The sequence below is a fragment of the Vicugna pacos genome, chromosome 9 (assembly GCF_048564905.1).
Source record: "Vicugna pacos chromosome 9, VicPac4, whole genome shotgun sequence".
Lineage (NCBI taxonomy): Eukaryota > Metazoa > Chordata > Mammalia > Artiodactyla > Camelidae > Vicugna > Vicugna pacos.
Genome location: NC_132995.1, coordinates 47,043,991 through 47,067,029, shown reverse-complemented (window position 1 = coordinate 47,067,029; position 23,039 = coordinate 47,043,991). Strand labels below are relative to the sequence as shown.

Genomic DNA, 23,039 nt, shown 5'->3' with positions numbered 1-23,039 from the left:
AAGAAAAATATCAAATAAACCATCTAGATTTACACAAAAAAAAGTAAAAAAATAAGAACAAACAAAGCCCAAAGTCAGCAGATGGAAAGAAATAATAAAGCTCAGAGCAGAAATAAATAAAATAGAGACCTTCCCCCCAAAAAAGAAAAGATCAATGAAACAAAGAACTGTTTTTTTAAAAGATCAACAGAATTGATAAACTTCTATCCTGACTCATCAAGAAAAAGAGAGAGAGAACCCAAATAAATAAAATCAGAAATGAAAGAAGAAAACTCACAATATACAAAGGATCATAAGAGATTACTACAAATAGTTATATACCAACAAACTGGACAACGTAGAAAATGATTAAATTTCTAGACACATACCATCTTTAAGACTGAATCTGGAAGAAATGGAAAATCTGAACAGACCAATCACTAGTTATGAAACTGAATCAGTAAGAGAAAAAAAACAAAAACAAAAATAAAAACTCCCAAAAAGCAAAAGTCCAAGAGCAGACAGCTTCATTGATGAATTCTACCAAACACTTAAGGAGTTAACACTTAACACTTCTCAAACTATTCCAAAAAGTTGAAGAGGAAGAAATACTTCCAAACTTATTCTAAAAGGCCAGCATCATTCTGATACTAAAACCATAAAAGGACACCACAAAAAAAGAAAATTACAAGCCTATGTCACTGATAAACATGAATGGAAAAAATCCTCAATACACTATTAGCAGAACAAATTCAACAATACATTAAAAGGATGACATATCATGATCAAGTGGGATTTATCCCAGAGATGCAAAGATGGTTCACTATCTACAAGTCAATCAATTTGATATACCACATTAAAAAAAAAAAAAGAAAACCCATATGATAATCTCAACAGACACAGAAAAAGCTACTGACAAAATTCAACATTGATTTATCATATAATAAGCTCTCAACAATTGGGTACAGAGGAAACAGGAAACACACCCCAATATATTAAAGCTCATATATGACAAATCCACAGCACACATCATACTCAACAGTGAAAAGCTGAAAGAATTTTCTCTAAGAATAGGAACAAAACAATGATACCCACCCTTGCCACTTGTATTCAGTATAGTATTGAAAATCCTAGCCACAGCAATCAGACAAGAAAAAATAAACAAAAGGAATTCAAATTCAAAAGGAAGAAATGAAACTTTCACTGTTTGCAGATGACATGATCCTATACAGAGAAAATCCTAAAAACTCCAGCAAAAATCTGTTAAAACTAATAGATAAATTCAGATAAAGTTGGAGGATATAAAATTAATATACAGAAATTGGTTGCTTTTCTATACATTAATAACAAACTTCAGAAAAATAAACTAAGAAAATCACATTTATAATTCTATCAAAAAGAATGAAATACCTAGAAATAAATCTAAACAAGGAGGCAAGAATATGCAATAAATGGAGTTGGAAAAACTGGGCACTTACATGTAAAAGAATCACACTGGACCACTTTCTCATGCTACATACAAAAACAAACTCAAAATGGATTAAAGACTTAAGTGTAAGACATGAAACCATAAAACTTTTAGAGGAAAAAGGCAATATGCTCTTTGACATTGGTCTTAGCAATATTTTTTTGGATCTGTCTCCTCAGGCAAGAGAAACAAAAGCAAAATTAAACAAATGGGACCTAATAAAAATAAAAAGCTTTGGACAGTGAAGGAAACCATCAAAAAAACAAAGGGGCAGCCTGCTGAACTGGAGAAGATATTTGCAAACAACATATTCAAATAGGGTTTAATACCCAAACTATATAAAGAACTCATAGAACTCAATACCAAAAAAACAAACAATTCAATCAAAAAAATGGGCAGAGGACCTGAATAGACATTTTTTCAAACAAGACATACAGATGGCCAACAGATACATGAAAAGATGCTCAACATCACTAATCACTAGGGAAATGCAAATCAAGACCACAATGAGATATCATCAAAATGACCAGAAGTAACAAGTGTTGGTGAAGCTGTGGAGAAAAGGGAATCTCATGCACTGTCAGTGGGACTGTAAGTTGGTGCAGCTGCTGTGAAAACAGTATGGACATTCCTTAAAAAGTTAAAAACAGAACTACCAACAATTTCACTCCTGGGTATTTACTGGAGAAAATAAAAACACTAATTCAAACAGATATGTACTTCTACATTTGGCTATTTTACAATAACCAAAATATAAGAGCAACCTAAGTGTCCTTTGTGGATGAATGGGTGAAGATGGGTATATATATACAATGAAATATTATTCAGACATTAAAGATGAAATCTTGCTACTTGTGGCAATATGGATGGATTTAGAAGATTATTATGTTAAGTGAAGTAAGTCAAACAGAGAAAGACAAATAGTATGATCTCACTTATATGTGGAAACTAACAAATACAACAAATGAACAAACAAAACAAAAACAGACTCATAGATACAGAGGAAAAAGGGGTGGTTGCCAGAGGAGGGGGTGCTGGGGGGCTGGGCAAAATAGATGAAGGGAATCAAGAGGTACAAACTTCCAGTTATAAAATAAATAAGTCATCTGACATAATATACAGCATAAGGAATATGGTCAATAATACCATAATATCTTAGTGTAGGGAACAGATGATTACTAGACTTAAAATGGTGATCATTTGATAATGTATTTAAATGCTGAACTAATATGTTGTACACCATAAACTAAAATAATACAGCATATCAATTATATTTCAATAAAAATAATAAAATTAAATAATTTTTTAAAAGTTTCTAAGATACATTAAAAAATCACCAGATTGAGGGAATTCAATTCTTTGGGTGCTAAAATGATGAGACAGGATTTTGAAATAGGATGCATCCCTCTGCCATTCCAGAACCAATCCTATATTTCATGTACATCCCATGAGTTTCTCCCATTTGCTTAGTTGGAAATTTTCCTCCTTTTATAACATATCACTTAAAATGATTTTATTAAAAAGAGAATGGAAAAGGAATGAGATTCATTATGAACTAATCAGAGGAAGAAAAGCAGACTTACCATCTCTTCGATTTAGCCTTGCAAATCCAGGACCATGGCTGCTAGAGAGTTCAGACGAACTGCTAAAGGATGCCTGAGACAAGGCAGACACCAGAGGGTCATCACAATTATCTGCCAAAAAGAAAAATTCCACATTCAGGTTAGTAACATGTTGACAGCTTTCTTGGATTCAATAGATAAAACAAATAAATAAGCAAAGAAAACAAAACAATAAACCTAGGATCTCTAACAATATGCCCACTGCTTCTGTTTAGTATTCTCCTGGAGGTCTAATAAGTTCAATAAGAGACAAGGAATTTAAAGACAAGAGAATATGGAAATGGAGAAGGAAAATGTCAAAGAAATTATAAAATGATATCTTGAGGTAGAAAAGGTTTACTTAAACAAAAATACCTAATCAGTATACCTAACTTACACAAATAAATGTACATTAGGAAAGAATTATAAATTTAATTACATTAAAATTCAGAACTTGGGGTCACCAAAAGACATGTGAAGAGAAACATCACAACATGGAAAAAGTACTCACAAACAGAATATAATTAGTATTGCAAGAAAACAAAGCAAAACAAAAAACAAACAGGAACAAAAATTCCCTTTAAATCAGAAAACACACAAGAAAAAAAATTATAAACAAGGTTAGACCAGAGAGTTCACAGCACAGAACCTCTATAAAATGATGCTCAAACCCAAAGTGTAAATTAGCACTACAATTAAATGCTATTTTATGAACAATAGACCAGAAAGATTTAATAAGTCTGAAAACACCAAATGGTCCATACAACGTGGACCAAAAGAAGCTCCAACATGCTGCTAGTGGGAGTGTAAACATGAGCACCTACTTCAAAAAAAAACAATTTGTTATTAGCTTGCATATTAAAACTTCTATACCCTATGTTCCAACAATTCCATTGATGTGTGTCCTCCTGGGCAGAACCTCCCTATTACGAGCTGCTGGTCTCAAGAAGCCTTGCCTTCTGGGTGTCATACAAATACTAGTATTTACTGTGTGCCATCAGAAAAAAGTTGGGAAGCACTGACCTAGAGCAACTCTTGTATTAGTGCACAGGGAGATGTATAACAATCTAGCACAATATAATAGCATACATACTGATGAACAATCCAAACATTAACTAATCAAAGAACAGATCAATAAATCATCACAATGAAATAACACAGCAGTAAAAAGAACTATACCAACACGCACCAAAAAACAAACATACAAAAAACGGTTGGATCTTAGAAACAAAAAATTTAATGAAAAAAATCAAGTTATAGAAGACCACAGAGTATATGTTGATAGTTTTGAGAATCTTAAAAACAAGCAAGGCTAAGTAATACTCTGTTTAGGGACATATGTGATTTAAAAAAAGTATTGCAAAAAATAAAGAAGTGAAAAGCATAAAATTCAGGATAGTGCTTACTTCTGAGGGAAGGCAGTGTGTGTGCGTGTGTGTGACAGATGTGTATATTAGTAAGTGTATAAGGATGTATAGGAAAGTATATACCTGTCTTATCATCTATCCTATTATGTGCATCATATACCAAATAAAAAAATAAGGCCCAAAGGGTGAGGAAAAGTCTAAGAATAATCTCACATTGGCAATATCTATACATGCTCATTTTATTCAGCTAATTTTCCTCATTCTACACATCTTCAGAGTATTTGTCTTTCATTTTCTACCATTATTAAGTTGTTGCCATTTTTGCTCTAATCAGAAAATATTTCTATTTAGGATTTAACATATATCTGTAATGAAAAATCATGCAGGATTATTGCACCAATTTTTAAATTAACAATAAACAATTTAAATGAAATAAATCTAGGATTATCTAGATTCATCTGAAATTTTATAAAGTCTATTCTGCTTGATATAATTTTTTAAAATAGACACTAGCAGTTTTACTGCTTAAATATACAAACAACAATATTTTTCTGCAGTCCTGCTATTTGAAATATGCACTTTTCTCTAAAGTTAAAGGCTTATAAGTGGTAAGTAAAAATTTACCAACTTAACATTTGAAGACCTTTCACAAGAATTTGCTAAAGATAGCATTTTATTTTTTAAGGTTGTTTCATTTTCATTTAAAGTTTACTTTATCTTTTCACACCTTCAATTCTTTAGCTAACTCCTAGGACAGACTTGATAACCGGCCCATAGTTCCTACATGTCTATTGATTGGCTTAAGTACTGACACTGCCAATCTAGCTGTAATTCAAGTGTTAAAGAGGGTAGAAATAAAAAGACATAACAATCCTTGGAGTGTTAAAGGAAATTTTGATCACATCCAATTACAAGCAACAACCAAAATGCTTTAGTACATTGTGGAAACTATGATGTGTATGTTTGCACACACAAATGAGTACATTATCTATGGGAGGAGGGTGCATGTGTGGGTGTGTGTTTACCACAAGCACAGTAATTTTTTAAGCATTATCAGTATTCAGGTATGAGTGTGACCCCAAAAGGCTGTTTAACTGCAATTCACAATCAACCATGCAGATTCAAATCAATGTTTCAGACGTAAAATGCCTCTCTATTGCAATCACTCTAGAGGGCATATATTTATTGCTCATTTGTTTTGCCACTATAAATTGAGAATCCATACTGTTCTATGTTTGGCTTCAAAGAATGGGATTAATACAAGAGAAGGGGAGCTAATTCCATTTGTGGGGAGGAGGTCATGTGACATGGGAAGTGGATCAGGGGTGGGCAGATGAGAGCTTCCGGTGTTTGGTAAAGCTCTAGTTGTTGGCCTGAGTAGTGGTTACATTAATATATACATTTCCCCACAATTATTGTTTACTTATCAATAAAATATTCTAAAGTTATTCTTATATAGTTAACACACACGTTCAGTGAGCACTCTCTGGTAAGGACTCACAACCATTTCACACATAGTTACCAATCTTGACCAGGCCTGGGGCTGCCGCACTGAATGCTGGGACTCAGCTCCCACCCTCCGTCTCACTCTGACCCCGTTCAGGTGCAGCTGGTGAACCGCGCTGCCCCTACTCACAGCCCAAAGCGGAGAGGACCGGGTACAGCTTGGTTAACACTTAATAAAGAAGGGGCTTTGACTAGGCGAAAAAAAAGCACTTTCTAGGTGAAAGGGGGGCACAGGAGAGCTTGAAAGACTCCAGTCACAAGTGAAATTTTAAAAAACGGTATCAGAGGAGAAGGCTTGTACAATTCGAAATAGCAGCAGGCTATGTTTGGTTAATTTGTCTTTTTTTTTTTTTATTAGAAGGAGAAATGACGATCACTCTTACTATTTATTGTATGCTTTTCCAGAATTATATTACTTTTCATACAACTGTTTTAACAGTTACATTAGAATTTCCACATTAAACTTGATATACAATTGGAAATGTGAAACTATCATTTTGTCTTTTTTTTGGTAAAAAAAACTGTTCTATACATAGATTACATCTAGAGAGTTTTAAAGAATTCTATTAAAATAGACATAGTCCAAAGAAAAAAAAAAGACCTAATTTTAATTTCTGTTGAGACTTTCCTGAGCACGTGTACACATAAACACACACATACGTACACACATACATACACACACACACACTCACACTACACACACACAAATATACAGCTTTCAGGTCAATATCTCAGAGAAGTCATGATTTACTTCTCACAGTGAGGGAAGAACTTACCATTGTCATTAAAAAGACAATGATAAATTAGATCTCTGGCAAATTGTGTATTTGAAAAAACTCAATAGCCTCTTATAAACAAAGATGCAAGCTATATTAATATAGCTTGATCAAAAGTAACTTAATTGTATCTTACAAAGGGCTTTAAAGCATAAGAGCTGTTCAGTTTTTAATAAAATTAATTTAGTTTTCTTATTCTGTGTAAAATATTATCTGTACTAAGATAATGGGTATATATTATTGGTTGCTTAAGTTCTCAGTGCTTGTATGTATTAAATCCTGACAAATACCTTATACTATTTGATACTATTAACTCCACTATACAATTGAGAAGAGGGCACAATGGTTCAAAATTTACCCAAAGACACAAAGCTGCTGTTCTGAACTGGCACACTGGTGAAACAAGTATTGGTAATTTAAAACATACTTAAGCAAAAAATAGGGCTGATTTTCAGTAGCATTCAGCTTAGTTGCAGCTGAGTAAAACAATCATCTCTGTTGTTTGGAAGACCTGCCAAAATCAGTTGTATGCCAGCTAATTAATCATGTTCTCCGTGGGGATATTCATTGACGAAGGATAGGAAAGGACAGGATAGGGTAGGTAGGAACCATGCGTAAAATCTTCCAAAATTCCCATCTACTAGCGGCAGGAGTGGGACCTTTACAGGGAGCATTGGAAATGGTGGAATTTCAGTCTTTTCAGAAAACAGTTTACTATTTAGACCTAAAGCAAATATTCCATTGATAGATTCAGGACGAAGGAATGACTTTCCCTTCAAGAAATCCATTTCCTTGAATAAAATGATTTATTCTAATCTATTTTATTGAAATTGTCATTCAGTTGAAATTGGAAATCATGGACTAATTTAGGAAAGTGTAGAATTATCAAAAATACTGCTGACACACATCAAAGATACTGTGTACAAGGCAAGAGTTTATCCAAAAAGTGAAAAACAATATTGTTCTCTAACCACAAGCCAAATATGAGTTAGTTCTAGAGATTATTCAGGTCCAGCGTCAGGATTCCAGGAGGAGTCCCATCTCCCTGCCCCGGCACGACACAGGATCCAGTCCCTGATGCCCCACTCCTGCCCGACAAGAGACTGAATACACAAGCGGACAATGGCCACACCAGATGCAAAAACAGAACTCTGACCCACAACCTGCAGCAACCAGCCCAGGAACCAACCTACCATCCTCAGTAGCTCCCTCAGGAAGCCGAGTAATAACCCCCGTAGTAAATGGCCCCAAACGGCCAGGACTTGATGACTATCTCACAGCTTCCCACCTAGGACTGGATAAATCTCTACTAAATACAGAGGAAGTCAAATGTACACTCATAATCAATCACATAGGATGGTCTGCTTCTGGTTAGCCTGCCTACAGCCTTCTCCTGCCAACAGCCTCCCCTCAGGGCATACCTGAAGCCTTCTGTTTTGTTTTTTCACAATAAAGCTTTCCCGTGCCTGCCATTGAGACTGTGCCAAACACAAGCCATGGGGACTGACCCCTTGCTATAGCAAACAAAAAGTATGCGCTTCAGACATAGAAAACAAACTTATGCTTACTGCAGGGGGGAAGGGGAGGAGGGGTAAATTGGGAGTTTGTGATTTGAAGATACAAACTACTATATACAAAACAGATAAACAACAAGGTCCTACTCTACAGCACAGGGAACTACACTCAATATCTTGTAATAGCCTATAATGAAAAAGAATAGGAAAAGGAATACATATACTGCAACTTTAAAAATAAATAAATTTTAAAGTTTAAAACAAGTCTGTGCCTCTTCTCATTTGGGTGGTCTTCACTGATTTCTAAGCCAGTGAGCTCTTCCCAGCTCTGCAGGCTCATCCTCACAGCTGAAACCACCCCCAAGCATTCACTCAGCATATCAAAGAAAAGCCATTGAAGCCCATCCTAAGAGCTTGTCGAAGAACAAGTTTGAAAAGTACGTTTAAAAAGTAGCATCAACCTCCTGATTTAAAAAAAAAAATAGATGGACCAGCCCTAAGATGTCACTTCCATAGAACATGCACCTTCAGTAATTCATCCTGGCTACTTAGTAGAATCATATGGAAGAGATTTAAAACTTGCCCATGACTGTGCTCCATTCCAGGTCACCCTGACTTCCTTTGTCTGGGGTGCAGTTTAGCCAGGACCATGCTAATTTGGAAACCACTAAAATAGACTTGCAAATTAACTTCTATCCAATGGAGAGTTTTGTTCCTTTCGCCAAACTCGTTATGCTTTTCATACTGTTTCATGAGGCTATTTAAAGATGGAAGAAATGGTTATGGCATCACACCCCATCTCTTTCTCCCTATGCAGCTATGTCAACTGACAGTGTGTGGAGGCAGCTACTGCACAGTGACATTCTGGTGAGAAAAAAGAAAAAGAATAAATTTTAGGGAATAGTGGTGATACAACTGGGCTTGAATAAAATGTAATTTTTCATAAGAGTAGGTGATAAAATATGGGTCTATCCTGATTTTCTGTCTCATCATTACCCAAAATAACATTTCAGCTCAATTAACTACCACTGAGTACAAGATCACTGCTAAAGTCTTCAGGTTCTTGGAGTAGTGATTTGACTTTGACGTGAAAATTAACATTTACTGAGGATACTAGTTTTAGAAATAAGACAAACATGAGCTTTTTAACTTTGTCAATCATTGGCTTAAATCTAGAAAGTAACATATTGCTGCAATTTAAAACAAGTAAATATTTATCAGTATTTTTTCTAGAGCTGAGTCAAAGACAAGGATGATTTTCTAGTTGTCAGGAATTTATTTTGGCAGCAGCCTACAAGCTTCTATGTATTTTCTCCTACATAAGCCATGGTGAATTACATACACACACACACACACACACACACACACACAAATATGTCGTAGTTAATACTCTGTGACGTTAACAGGATAAGCTTTCACTTGGAGGTAAATGCTGGCTTACATGCCCCAAGTTATAGCCTTGGTTTGAATAGCTTTCCCAGTTATTCTTCACAATTAATGGATTAATGGGAAGGCAGTTAACTTTTAATGACAGGACAGCCAGAGCTGATTGCTTTTAGAGGTTTAATAGCAACCATTTAAAGTCCAGATATTAAGACAAGGAGACCTACAAATCCACCGAACAAAACCAACCAAAGGTGAAGGGGTGGAAGAAATAATTAAAAAGTAAAGAGGGTATCAGTGTTCCAGGAATCTGCACACAACACGGATAAAATGGTGACATGAGACATCACGATAAGTAGATTTAAGACTTGTAACCATATCTCAAATTCGTTCCTTTTATGACCAACCTAAATTTCAGAACTGACTTTTGACTGAAAAAGGACTTGAAGAGAGAAACTTTAAATAAGTATAAAACTCAAAATCATTCAAATAATAGATTATAGAATGTAAGATGTTTAAAACAGTGATAAAAGGGTCCTCTCACAAACTTAGGACTTTCGTGGAGTGGAGGTGGGGGGAGGTTTAGAACATTAATAGGCATGTAACCTGGATAACATATGCTTCAAATTAAGAAAGATGAAGCCCAGTCCAAAGAAAATTCTTATGTAAGGTTAAAAGCTGATAGGTACAAAAAAAGAAAATTAATCAAATAAAAATGATGTTTACCAAGCATGTGGTCTATGCTGTTGACAATCTAAACACATAACATACAGTCAAGCAAGCAAAAGGATAGAAGATGTAGAAAGTATTACAGTTAAATGAATCCAAGGAAGTTCTGTTTACAGTTGCTTATACACGGATTCTGGGATGTATACAGTATGAGCTCATGCATAGAAGTTTATGTGAACCCTCCTCCATTTATTGCAAACAACATAGATTAACTTGTCTATAAATCTATGATAGAACAGCTAGTCAAACAGTAATGAAGGCTTGTCTTTAAAAGACAATAGGTTTAAATGTATAGTATAAAGAATTTTTCTTCTGTTTTTTTTTCTTCCTTTTTAATAGGTTCGTGTAAAAACTTATTTTTCACAGCACAGGAATCAAGGCAGAGGATGTGAATGGCTGCTGTATTCGTTTGCTGTTGCTGCTATAACAAACTGGGACAAACTAAGTGTCTTAAAGCAACACAAACGTATGGTCTTACGGTTCTGGAGGTCAGAAGCCCAAAATTAGTTTCACTGGACTAAAATCAAGGTGTCAGCTGTGTGAAATTCCTTCTGGAAGTTCTAAAGGAGAATCTGTTTCCTTCCCTTCTCCAGCTTGTAGAGGCCGGCTGCATTATGCATGGCCCTCTGATCTCTGCTTCCATCATCCTATCTGCTTACTGACACTCCTGCCACCCTCTTTCACTTATTCTTGTGATGACATTGGGCCTACCTGGATAATGCAGCATATTTTCCCCATCTCAAAAACCTTAATCTAATGACATCTGCAATGTCCCCTTGCTAGTCCCTTTGTAAGGTGAAATATTCAGATTCCTAGTGATACACGAAGAGGGCAGTGCACAGCCATTCAAGGAATGATGCAGCAATTAACATCAAAATGGTGGAAGATTTGAATTCTAGTAGACCTTGAGCTTCATTATATGCCTATTGTAATATATTACCATGGTGAATAATAACATGCTCACAGGTGCCATGACAGCCTAGCCACAAAAGGTCAAAGAGTGGGAAATGGCCAACTTCCTGGGAATCCCAGCCCCTTCCCTAGGCTAGTTAGACTGGTCCTTCCACTTAATAGCATATGAAGCTACCAAGCCCATAAAAACTGGCAACAAGGCACCTTGTGGCCACCTCTCTCTCTCTCCTCTTCGGAGATGGCCCACACTCTGTCTATGGAGTGTGTACCTACTTTTACTCTAATCTGAGCACCCAACCCTCACACCTCATGGTCTTTCCTCTTACCTTTTGAAACAGCCTATGCTCTATGCAGTATGTATCTCTCTAAATAAATATGCCTTTACTCAAACTGTGGCTCGCTCTTGAATTCTTTCCTGCGCGAAGCCAAGGACCCCACACTTGGTAGGGCATGTCCCAGGGGCTCAACTGAGGCCTAGGACATGGCCCTCCTCATGCCCCACATCCATTTTTCCTGCATCACTAGGACTGGGACTTAGGCACCCCTGCGAGGTCATTACTCTACCTCCCACAGTCACCAAACTGTAGGTGTAGAATCAAAAAATGACTTTTTTTTCAGACTTAAAACATTGCCAGAGATTGTTAAAAAGTAGTTTTGAGTCTGATGTAGTGACAGATAAATACTGCTTTAATGATGAGACCTCCTATTGTGAGTAAAGCCATTAGAGCTCACAATGGAATCGACCTGTGTGATTATAATTTGAGATAGACAAGACTGCATCATTCCCAACATCACTTGGAAGATGATCCCAATCCTCTCCTCAATGCACAAAGGTGAAACATGTTCTTCCCTTCATTTTGAGCACCTGCTTCTCCAAGTCTCAGCTGCAGCTCCCCATTCTCTATGATACCCTTCCTGAAGGCCACCACCCCTCCCATCACTCAGGAAGGTGCCTCCTTAACCTGAACAGGCTTCTATTATGGCATCTCTCAGGTGACCTGGGTCTCCATTTGCTGGGATGAAATTGTCCAGGGGATCAGCATCGTAAGTTACCTGTTACCTCGCCCAGAAACCAAGATACAGCATAGCATAGTGATGATCAGTGTAGCTTCAGAGCCATCCCCCAGGGCTTAGGTCTTACCTCTGCCAACTGCTGACTGATCTCAGGCACTTTGTTAAAACTGCATTCCCCCATCTCTAAATGAGGATAATGACAGTACTAAGGTAAGCAGGGCTTTCTGAGAATTAAATGAGTCAGCATATAAAGGGCACTAGTACCTGGTATATAGTAAGTACTATGTAAGTGTCTGTTATTCTACCTGAAGTAATTATTATTATAAACTCAAACATTTCAAGAGTTGGAACTGACTAAAATTTAGCTACATATCTCTTATAAAAATCTTATTATAAGAATTAACCCTTGAGAAGGAGAAAGAGTGGGCAGCGTTTAACATGCCCAGTCACACTGATATTTTCTCTCTAAAAAAGTGGCACAGAATTATTAACCTAAAAAGGAAGTTAAATGTTCTTGGGATGCATTGTTTTTCTATTAAGGAAGAACTTATAATGTTCTGAAAGCCGTATTTTTCTTTATATCTTTTAACTTTTAGAGTTGTTTCATTTACTTCAGAAAAATAGAATTTAAGACTGCACATAGTGCAGAAATTGAGCAGCCATGATTCATAAGGAAAGCGGAAAGGACTCAGAGAACACGGGCATCTCTTCATTTAGACACCTCTGATGATGTAGCTAGAATGTTCGAGGCATTCATGCTGTGCCTGGCTACATCACACGTGCGTGAAGTCACAGCAACAGTGACCTCCTAAGTATGTGCTATTTCCATTAACTCATATTTTCAACCTGAAATTGCCATGTTTTAGACTTTGATTCCTGGAGGGAAAATTGGGTAAGCCTCAATTCAATTCCTTTTCTAGTCATATTAGGTGATATTTTGGTATTTCTGAACAAATATTCCATTTTATTACCAAATTATTTTGAGAGTTCTTATTTGTATCTCAAAATATCACACCTAAAGATGAAGATTCAAGTCCTGTGATAAGAAAGTTTTCTGCAGATAAATGCATTTTAATGGGTGAATCCATAGAGCTATTTTAATAAATAGTTATTTTAACTAAGGGGCAAGGGGTTGCAGGTGGAGGGGGAACCAAGTTAACTAAACAGAATAAGCTTCTCCGAGTAATAACATGAAGTTAGGTAGACGATATTTCCATTTCATTGGCTGAGATTATTGTGTTTGATTTCATAATTGAGCAAGGGACAAGCCTGGCTGGCCTCTGGGGTTGACCTGCACTCTGTTTCTGACAGCTTAGTTAAAAGCTGGCTGAGCAGGTGGGAGTTAGCTCAATGGGGGAACAGGCTGATACCAGTTTCTGAGCTGTGGAACCTTCCTATTTCCAACAAGGCCACACTCCCACCAAGAACCACCACAGTTTCAAGGACACTTAGATGTTTCCAGCCCCTGCTCTCCTTGAACAAAGGTAGCGTCACGGCCCCATAGCCAGGTGTGTGAGCCTCTCAGCAGGCCCAGGGATTCTAGCCCCTTGTTGTAGAACCTTGTACAACCCTCCCCCACCTCAAGTGCAGGCAAAACCTGCAAATGTGATGGCATATCACTCCTGGGATTGTGTTACATTACAGAGCAAAAAGGATTTGGGGATGTAATTAATTAAATAAAATCCCTAATTTACTTAACTTTTAGTTACTCAAAAGTGAGATTATCCTGGGTGGTCATGACCTAATCAAGGAATCCCTTCAAAAAAGTCTTAAAGGTTAAAGACACAAAGAAGTCAGAGAGGACATGAAGTATGAGTAAAATCTTTCCCACTTGTAGCAGCAAACTGCCATGTGTTTTGTACCACAGAGCGGTCTCTAGGAGCTGAGAACTACTCCAGACTGACAGCAAGAGCAGAATTGAGGGCCTTGGCTGCAAAGTAGCTCTGTTAATAAACATGAGAGTTTGGAGAGGACTCCAAGACTTAGAAGAGACCACAAGATGCACCCTTGATGTTTCTAGGTCCTTTGTCTCTTTTTAAAATTACTGTAACCCTGCCAACATCCTGATAACAGTCCTCTGTAACTAAACCAAATCCTGGTAACTCATTTACTTTCTGCTCTTTTAATGTATATGATGAGTATACATACTTTGTAAATTGTTAATATTACCTTAGATATGTATACTTTCTTGAATTAGATAAATTATTTAAAAATAGAAAATACATGTTTCAATTTTTGCATAACCCACCATGATTTGCTTTTGGCCTCCAAACACAATTTTTGAAAAAATCTTTGAATATTTGTCATTTGACTTTAGTACTTAAAATAATTAGCTTAAAATAATACTTAGCTTTTAATATGATGATGATATGACAAGTGGCCATGATATGTCATGTTGCTTTCCAAGACAGCCACACTTAAAAACTGATTATTCCCATAATAAAAGATAAAACTCAACAGTCTCATTCAAAAATTTTCTCTTTTTTATGGTAACTTTTGTATACTTCTACTCTCACTTCTCTGGATTAGAAAGAATGAAGTATAGTGTTTACTTTGTTTTCATGTATATAAGTTATCATTTTCCTGTTAGTTCCTACAACATGCTATTGAGTTGACCAAGTAATAGTGACCTGTTCACACCATCACCACTCCAATATAAAAGACATCCTCCCCTTGACCCATCATTCAGGTACTTCCCTGACATATGTCATAGCATCTAATCTACTGCAAAATGACTTTACAGGTAGCAACTGAGGCATTAATAGGATGAACTGATGCATGCCAATGTACCAATGATATTTTAACTGGAGCCCTCTAGAGAAAAATGCTAATAACAATAATAGTTACCAGTATTGCATGCTATGTCTTGGTCACGTTAAATCCTTACAACAACCTTGTGAGGAAGATATTATCTCCGTTTTCTAGATGGGGAATTGAAGGTCAGAGAATTTAAATTTCTTGCTGAAGACTTCGGGCTTTTTTTCCCTCTTCAACACCTTTACTTTTAATGACTATATTATGCTACCAGCACAACTCTCCTACTTTATTGCCTGAATTTTTAAAGGGTTATTTGAGCAAGTACATTGAGTACATTATCCTAAGTGGACCTGATATGGGCTAGGCAAAGTTCTCTATATAACAGACAACAATGGAACATATTCTCTGTTGTGAGCCTTCTTTAAATGCATCTTTGATATTACAGATATCGCCTTCAAAATGCTGGCTAATTTAATTTTTTGAAGATAAAACACTGTAAAAAAAAAAAAGAAAAGAAAAGAAATAATAATCTCTACCAGGTTCTAGATAACACTGAGTTACAATCAGGAAAGATGAATCAGTACAGTATGAATTTCACTTGAACATCATTTCTGCCCTACCTACTCCTCCCCAATCCATAATCAATGTTAAAAGCCCACCATGCACACTCCTTTGCTTGATAAGAGAGCCTGAGGGTCTGCGTATCAGAAGATATCCTCACTGATGGGAGTGTGGTCCTGGAGACAGTTTACAAGCCAGTTGGCCAATATCCCTGCATACAATTGGGCCCGTGAAGAGCAAATGGCTACAGCCACCTCATTACTTCCACGATGTGGTCACTCCACTTACTGGTTTTCTGCCTTAATTTCAGATTCTAGTGAGTGTCTCCACTTGGTTCAGCCCTAGAACTGAGGCTCTGGCTCGTTCCCAGCACTGCCTCTCCGCCTACATGTGAATGGGGTAACCTAAATTATCTAAGCACCTTCCATAAAACCTGGAGCACCCATTGTAAATTCATTTTCAACTCTACTCACCTCCATCCCAGCAACCCTTCATATGAATGCTCCAGGACTATAACATTTTGCTGATTACGTTTTGGTTAAACTCGACTATTACATTTTGATTAAACTAGCAGTTCTATTCAGGTTCACTGCTCTGTGCTACTGCTGAGGCCATCAGCTGAGAATGGCCTCTACACAAAGAGCCATCATCTGACCTCCCTGGGCTCAAGTGTCCTCCTTGTCCTCCTGGTACCATATCTAGGACTCTTGCATAGTAATTAAAATAATACATTGAAACTCTGTGTTCACACATTTCTTGTCCCTGTCTAAATTCTCAGCCTGACAGTTTGGTTGAAAGGCTCCATCTTTCTGACTGTGACAGTAAAACAAAAGGCAAGGGGTGGATGTAGAGACACTGAAGAAGGAAGACCCAGTAATTTGTGACCACTTGAATAGACGGCTGAAGGTAGCAGAGAAATCCAAGTGTCTTGTAGGGTTTCTGACTATGGGTTGTCAGGAAAAAATAACACATTTGATATAAAGAAGAGGGGGCAGAAAAGCCAGACATGATCTCTGGCTTCTAGGTTAGTATCTGATTTATCAGATCTTGTGGTATGAGTAATATTTTTCAAAGAAATATTTAAAACATTTTTACATGTTGCAAATGCCAAATAAAATCAGAAAGAGCAAGTTATTTGGAATCTTTGGATGAAGGGATCTGAAAACAGTATGTTGGATGATCACATACAACCATTAGCAGAGTAGAAACCTATCTACCTATCTATCTATCTATCAATCATAACTTTCTGGGCTTCTTTTTGTTTAGTAAATGTTGACTAATTTAAGTGACAACAATCCATTATTTCATAGTCTGAGAATATATATTTAAATTAACTTGGAAGAAGTTTAAGTGATAGATTGGAATCAAGATTCTGTAAAATCACTGACTCATTCCTCAGCACTAAGGATTTAATTTCCATTGTAAAATAACTCATAATATGCACATATGGAGCTCATAATATGCACATATGGAAGTCCTTTTTATTTTTTAAAGCTGTAACATAATAAATTAAATAATTACTGTTGTTGAGTAAAAAATAAATATAAATAATCATCTTTTATTGCAATTCATTCAATACCTCAAGTTCTTTGCAATGTAGAGCACTAATATGGGTAGGGCGCATTCCTACCTAATAGAATTTTGAATACATGTTTGCTGGTTTTAAGCAAAATTCAAGTTAAATAGTAATGGGTTACAAATGCTTAAATGTAAGTGGCCAAGAGAGTAAGCAAAATGATTATCATCAATTAAAACAGCTTGTTAAAGACCAGTGGCTGATTTTGTTGTTCTTGAAATTCTGATGTTCAAAATACTTTTTAAAATAGAGCTTTTCTTCTTATTTTTCATAAATCCTCTGAGTTTACTTGTAAGTTAGTAAAGGTTATTTCTTTACTACTTTGTTGAGTAAAAACCTTCAGGGTTTTTTTCTTCATAGCTAGGTATGTCCAGGAGTATATTTTAAAAATGTAACAGTTGCCACTGGAGAGCAAGTGTAAGCCTCAAATGTTTCCTGCCACAGATTTTTAAATCTCACAAGACTGTATAACGTTGCAAAACACACTGGAGAACTCTCTGGAGGGGCAATTACCTCGGCTCTTCTCAATGCCTGGGGTATTAAAGATGGTCAGTAATTCAACAGCATTCACATATGGCTTCTGAATCCTTAATATAGCAAAAGAAATGGATTTGATGAGGCATTTCCAAAAATGGTACAATTAGTACCACTGCAGTGAACTATACCATTTCTCTCTATTCCATGTCGAAAGCAGAGTCTATACTCTTTATATACCCATTTTCTAGCACGTGCTTCAACATGGAAGGCACTTAACTAAACGTTTCTTTAATTAAATTAAACATAACTTAAAGTGCATGTTGTAAAATTTTAATCGAACTTTTGCTTTTCCAATTTCTCTATGTCCTCTTTTTACACATCAAGTGATAGAAACTTCAACCCATACTTTATTTGTCCTGAAGCATTTTAACAACTCAATTACAAAATCAACCCAACTACAGGAATTCAACCTTTTGTCATAAGGAGAGAGTATTAAATCTCTACTTTCTAAGCCATCTGCGTGGGGTGGGTAGATATTTGAGTGGGAGACAGGAAAACATCATAGTTATCAGTGATGCGGAAGAAGAATGTTCTATGAAAACTTCCATTCAGAATCTACTCTTGTTCTTTCCAAAAATAAGAGCTGTCATTAAAATGCAACAACATGTGATGCCAGAAAGTACTCTGAGCCTTATTTCAAAAAGATTTTACTTAATATATCACCATGGCACAGAACTTTGTAAATATCGCATCATACATATTATACACAATCTCAAAAAAATTCAAACATGATCCTTTGTAGAGAGGGTGGGGAAGAGAATAAAAAAAAAAGAAACAATAGAAATGAATTAAAATTCCTTATTCAGAAGGAAAGCAGCTACATACAAAAAGCATGTTACACTTTTTGGCATATAAATATTGTTATAATAAAAGAAAAGTAAAAGCCACCAACTGGAATTGACCATTCCTTGCCCTCATATTTCTCTAGGTTCAATCAGTCTGGTGTTCTGTCAGTCTTACATGTTTACATGGAGCAAGTCTGTTGTCAGTGTCACTGTCTTGGTTATTCTGGAGCTCTTATTACTTCTTACAGGAATTAAATCACCAGCTAAATATCTGATTCTGTTTCCAAGATAGACTCCATTCCCTTCCCCTCATCATTCCATCCTTCAGATTGCCAAGAGATTTAACTTTACAAAATGCAAAACTAATCAGTGTCCCCCACACATGTGCACATAACACTTCTAACATTAAGATGACCCTCTAGGGAATACTTGGTCTTTGCTTTACATATAAGACTCATAACCGGGGATGCTTCGTGATTATTTCTTTAGCGTTATCTGCTGCCACTCCTCACTTTTGGCCAGTCCTTCTGGATTACTCGTGGTGCATTTAAATGCTCCAAACTCTGAGGCTCATTCTAACTGAAATATGCTTCCCTCAACTTCCCTTTCCTGGCTCTTCTGTTTGTCCAAGAAAGAGCTTTCTTCCTTTGATGCTCTGATGCTCTGCCTATAATCAGCCCAAATGCCTTGTACTTCTCTCTCTCATCATGCCCATCACACTGCTGTGCTTTTCTGCAGAGCTAGAAAGTGGTGATGCTGAGCTTTGAGCTCAGTGTGGGCTGATTAAGAGTTAGCCAAGACAGCAACTGAGCACACTGTCTGTAGTAAAACTGGCCACCCTGTAAGCACCCTGAACAATACTGTACATTTCCTTGTAAGAAAATCAAAATCTTAGCCATAAAATATGATCTCAAAAGCTTCAAGTATCTAGGAGTCAAAACTTCCGTTCTCCACTGTTAGCAAGAAGTTACTGACTCTGACCATTATAACATTTCAAAACCACCGATGCTGAAGTACCACGAGTAGGTAGCAGAGGCTTACTAAATGCAGAGGCTTACTAAATATCTGTTGAGTGAATAAATGAATAAAATGAGCAAAGTAATGTGAAACCCCAAGAAGCCTCAAATTACAAGGGTAAGGAAGACTTTAATAGACCCAACCCAGTGAAAAGTAAGTGCTTGTATGAAGCTAAATACGTCTAGGCAATGCAAACATTATTTCACTAAGAATTTTCATAATATTCTTAGTTACTCTTTCTTTCTTTCTTTCTTAAATTTAAGTCTCTAAATCATCAGTGCCAACTGAAAAACAACCAGAGCCCCAAAGAATGCAATTAAAGGGTTCATTTAATATGGAACATATCCACCCAGTGTAATCCATGGGGATAAATTCCCAGACCACCAACTCACAGTCAATGAAAAGTACAATAACTCATCTTACAACTCTAGTAATATTACTGGTCATATATTGATTTTTAAAGGAAATGAGAGGAAACACATTGGTTACCAAATAAATAAGAATGGAATTACATCAGGAATCTAGATTGTAGTGTGTACCATAGTTTTTCTTTCATTTGAGTTACTTTAAGGCATGTCTTTCTGTCTTCCCCATATGGTTTTGGGCCTCTGAATGGCAGGGATTTATGATTTTTACCCCACTATCCTGACTAGAACAAGAAACTCACATATAGCTGTTTTAAAGGCTGAACAGATGGACAGATAATTTCCTTACCTAGTCCACTCACCCTCCAAAATCTGGGAACTCTAGAGTAACTCTGATTTGTTTTTCTGTGCATCACACTGGAAGCTCACTTAGAAAATAAGAAAATAAGCAGAATCCCTGAAATGGCAACCGGTAGACAGATAAGGACTAACTCTGTTTACATCTTTGCACTTAGAAGGATGTATGGCTTAAGAGATGCTTGCTGAACATAAAGAATAAAAGCTGATCATAACTTACAGTTCAAATCACTCTGCTAAAAATGCTAAACATTCAGTTCTGGGCATCAATTGTATATTTTAATTTGAAAAAATATGGCTCATTCTAGAAGATGCAATAAATTTCAATTCTCGGATGAGCCATTTGCTTGTGGTATTTCAACCTGGTATTTTGCCTAGCAGATGAAATTTGTAATTAAATACATTTATTTTCAACAATAGCCAATTAGTTCCAAGCAAAGAGCCACAGAACTATGAAGAAATACTTTGTGAAAGAGTGCTTAAGTGCAGAGTCACAGAAGTTCACCCCAAAAGTGGATTGTACAAACTAAGAATAAATTCATTTAGAGCCAATTAATTAACGTCCAATGAAATCATTTTCCCTTCATATTTTTTACCCATGTGATTGGGAAGCTAGAGAACTAGAAAACATTCAATATTGGTATGTCAAGAACTAGAAAGGTCATCAATATTGTTATATCAAAGATAATATAAAATCTATCTCATTGCTTTGTTCAACAGAGCAAATTTTTAAAGGGGCAGTGTACTGCTTGTGCAGAGTAAGGAGGAAGTATTAAGAGCCTCAGGCATAGCTATAAAGAGAGCTGGACTAGATGAATAGGGGTCAACAGTCAGAGAAAGAGTGAGACACAAAGTGCCCTGAATGTCTCTGATATTTTTCTTTTTCAGAAGGAAATTGGGATTAATGAACACCATTCAAACACACATCAGATATTTCACAGAATCATATCTACTCTCCGGGAGACTGGCTCAACATTTAGCTATGTGGAAACAGTTCTTACTGAAAATTGTAAAATCTCAATGAAATTGTAAATCTGAATTTTCTTTTTCAATACAACCTTCATTAAACATAGGTTGCTTTTCCTGACTAAGGAGACAATAAAAGTATTGAGGAAGACAAGTCTGTTTTCTTGAGATGTTGGAATTTTTCTCAAAAAGATGGAAGAAATTATATATTTTTTTAAGGCAGATGAAACTCGATGACGCCAGAGGGAAATCAAAATCAGTACCAAGGGAGGAGTTGATATGGCAGTTACGAGGTTCTTCCCATAAATACTGACTCATACCTTTTGGAGAAGACACTAGGCTCATGGTTACAACTAAAAACCTGCCTTTGCAACAGCCCATCAGAGGCCACAGGCATCGAACTCCTGAGAGGGACACACAGAGGGATGATTGGTGGTGCTGCTGAGGGCTGCAGAGACGAGACGGTTGTGTGTATAACTGACAAGACCAATTGATGAGTGAGCAGGTTTCCTGGAGGGTGACAGATGTGCTTCTGCGATCTGTCAAATGTGGCAATCTCTACCCACCACCTCTGATTCATGTTTGAACAAATGATACTGCTGGAAGAGACACAGAACCACCTTCAAGTGTTATAAATTCTTGAGCAGGAAAGGGAAGGGTGTAAGCTATTGCTTTGAATTTCTCCTTCCAAAATAAATTTAGACTTTCACTAAAATGGGACAGAGACATTGAACACTTCGTGACACTGATATTTGTAAATGGCTTAAAATACTGTGATCTTAGAGAATTACAGAAATCTTAAGATAGCTGTACAGTACTAGAAGCAGACACTGACAGACTAAGAAAATTTAAAAATAAATTAGTGAACAGCCAATTGGTTCAAAATAGAGGAATGTTTAAATAAGAATGCATCTACATGATAAGTTACTAAGAGCCATTTAAAAAGATAAATACAAAGATTATTTAGCCACAAGAGGAATGCACTGGAGAGGATGGGAAAATATGCATAAGAGAAAAGACGGGTGTGAACAGATGCTGTGTTAAGATTGAGTGAAACAATGTATGGCAAACATCTGTCCCAGTTCCCAATGCTAGGAGGGCATTCTACAAATTTTAAATCAGACAAATTTTAAATTGAATTTAAAGTAGTTATTATAATGATGATTGTTCGTTTGTTTTACTTGTGTTTTGTTTGTTTTTTAGCTAGACATAGAAGGCATCACAGTAAAAAAGGGGAGAATATGTGTGCTCTGAGTTTAGAGCTTAGAATTGGAAAAGTGCCAGAGAAAACAAATTGTAAAATCAACTTTTGGGGAGGGGACGTGAGAAACACGGAGAGCGAATCACAACACATTGGGAGCTTGGTACCATAAAGGAGAAAATAATTTGGAGGGGGATAAAACAGTATTTGTGGTAATAGCTGTGTGAGTTCAGGTGATAGAGAGGTAACTTTAATAGGGGACAGTAGAGTATTGTCTCATCTGTGCTGGAAGGATTATTTAGAACAGAATCATGCACTCAAAGGGAATGACTTGCTTCCAAGATATAACACTAGTGTGACATGATGGGAAGGCATTTTTTTGGTATCCTTACGATGCAGCCCTCTGTGGGACATCAGAAACTCCATAGCAGAGGCAGTTGGAGAGTACCAGGAGCAGGTAAGAGGAAAGAGAGGTGGGGTGGGGAGGGGCAGCACCCCTTGGCAACCAAGCAGTGGGAGCTGGGGGACGAGCACACTGCGTGCGATCCCAGCAACCCACTGAGGGTGGTTCTACCTGAAGACGACTTCACTCACCTGATAGGTTTGAATAGGTCAAAGCAATGTATCTGCTGTTGAACTTTCAAAAATTCTCCCAAATACCAAGGGCA

General features: G+C 36.7%; 1 protein-coding gene across 1 annotated transcript in view; it reads right to left on the bottom strand.

Moving 5' to 3' along the window:
- CNTNAP4 (contactin associated protein family member 4) overlaps positions 1 to 23,039 on the bottom strand; it is a 222,802-nt gene that overhangs the window by 188,544 nt on the left and 11,219 nt on the right. Inside the window, exon 2 of the mRNA XM_072967746.1 lies at positions 3,031 to 3,141. Coding sequence (XP_072823847.1) covers positions 3,031 to 3,141 — 111 coding nt within the window. The remainder of the gene's footprint in view (positions 1 to 3,030; positions 3,142 to 23,039) is intronic.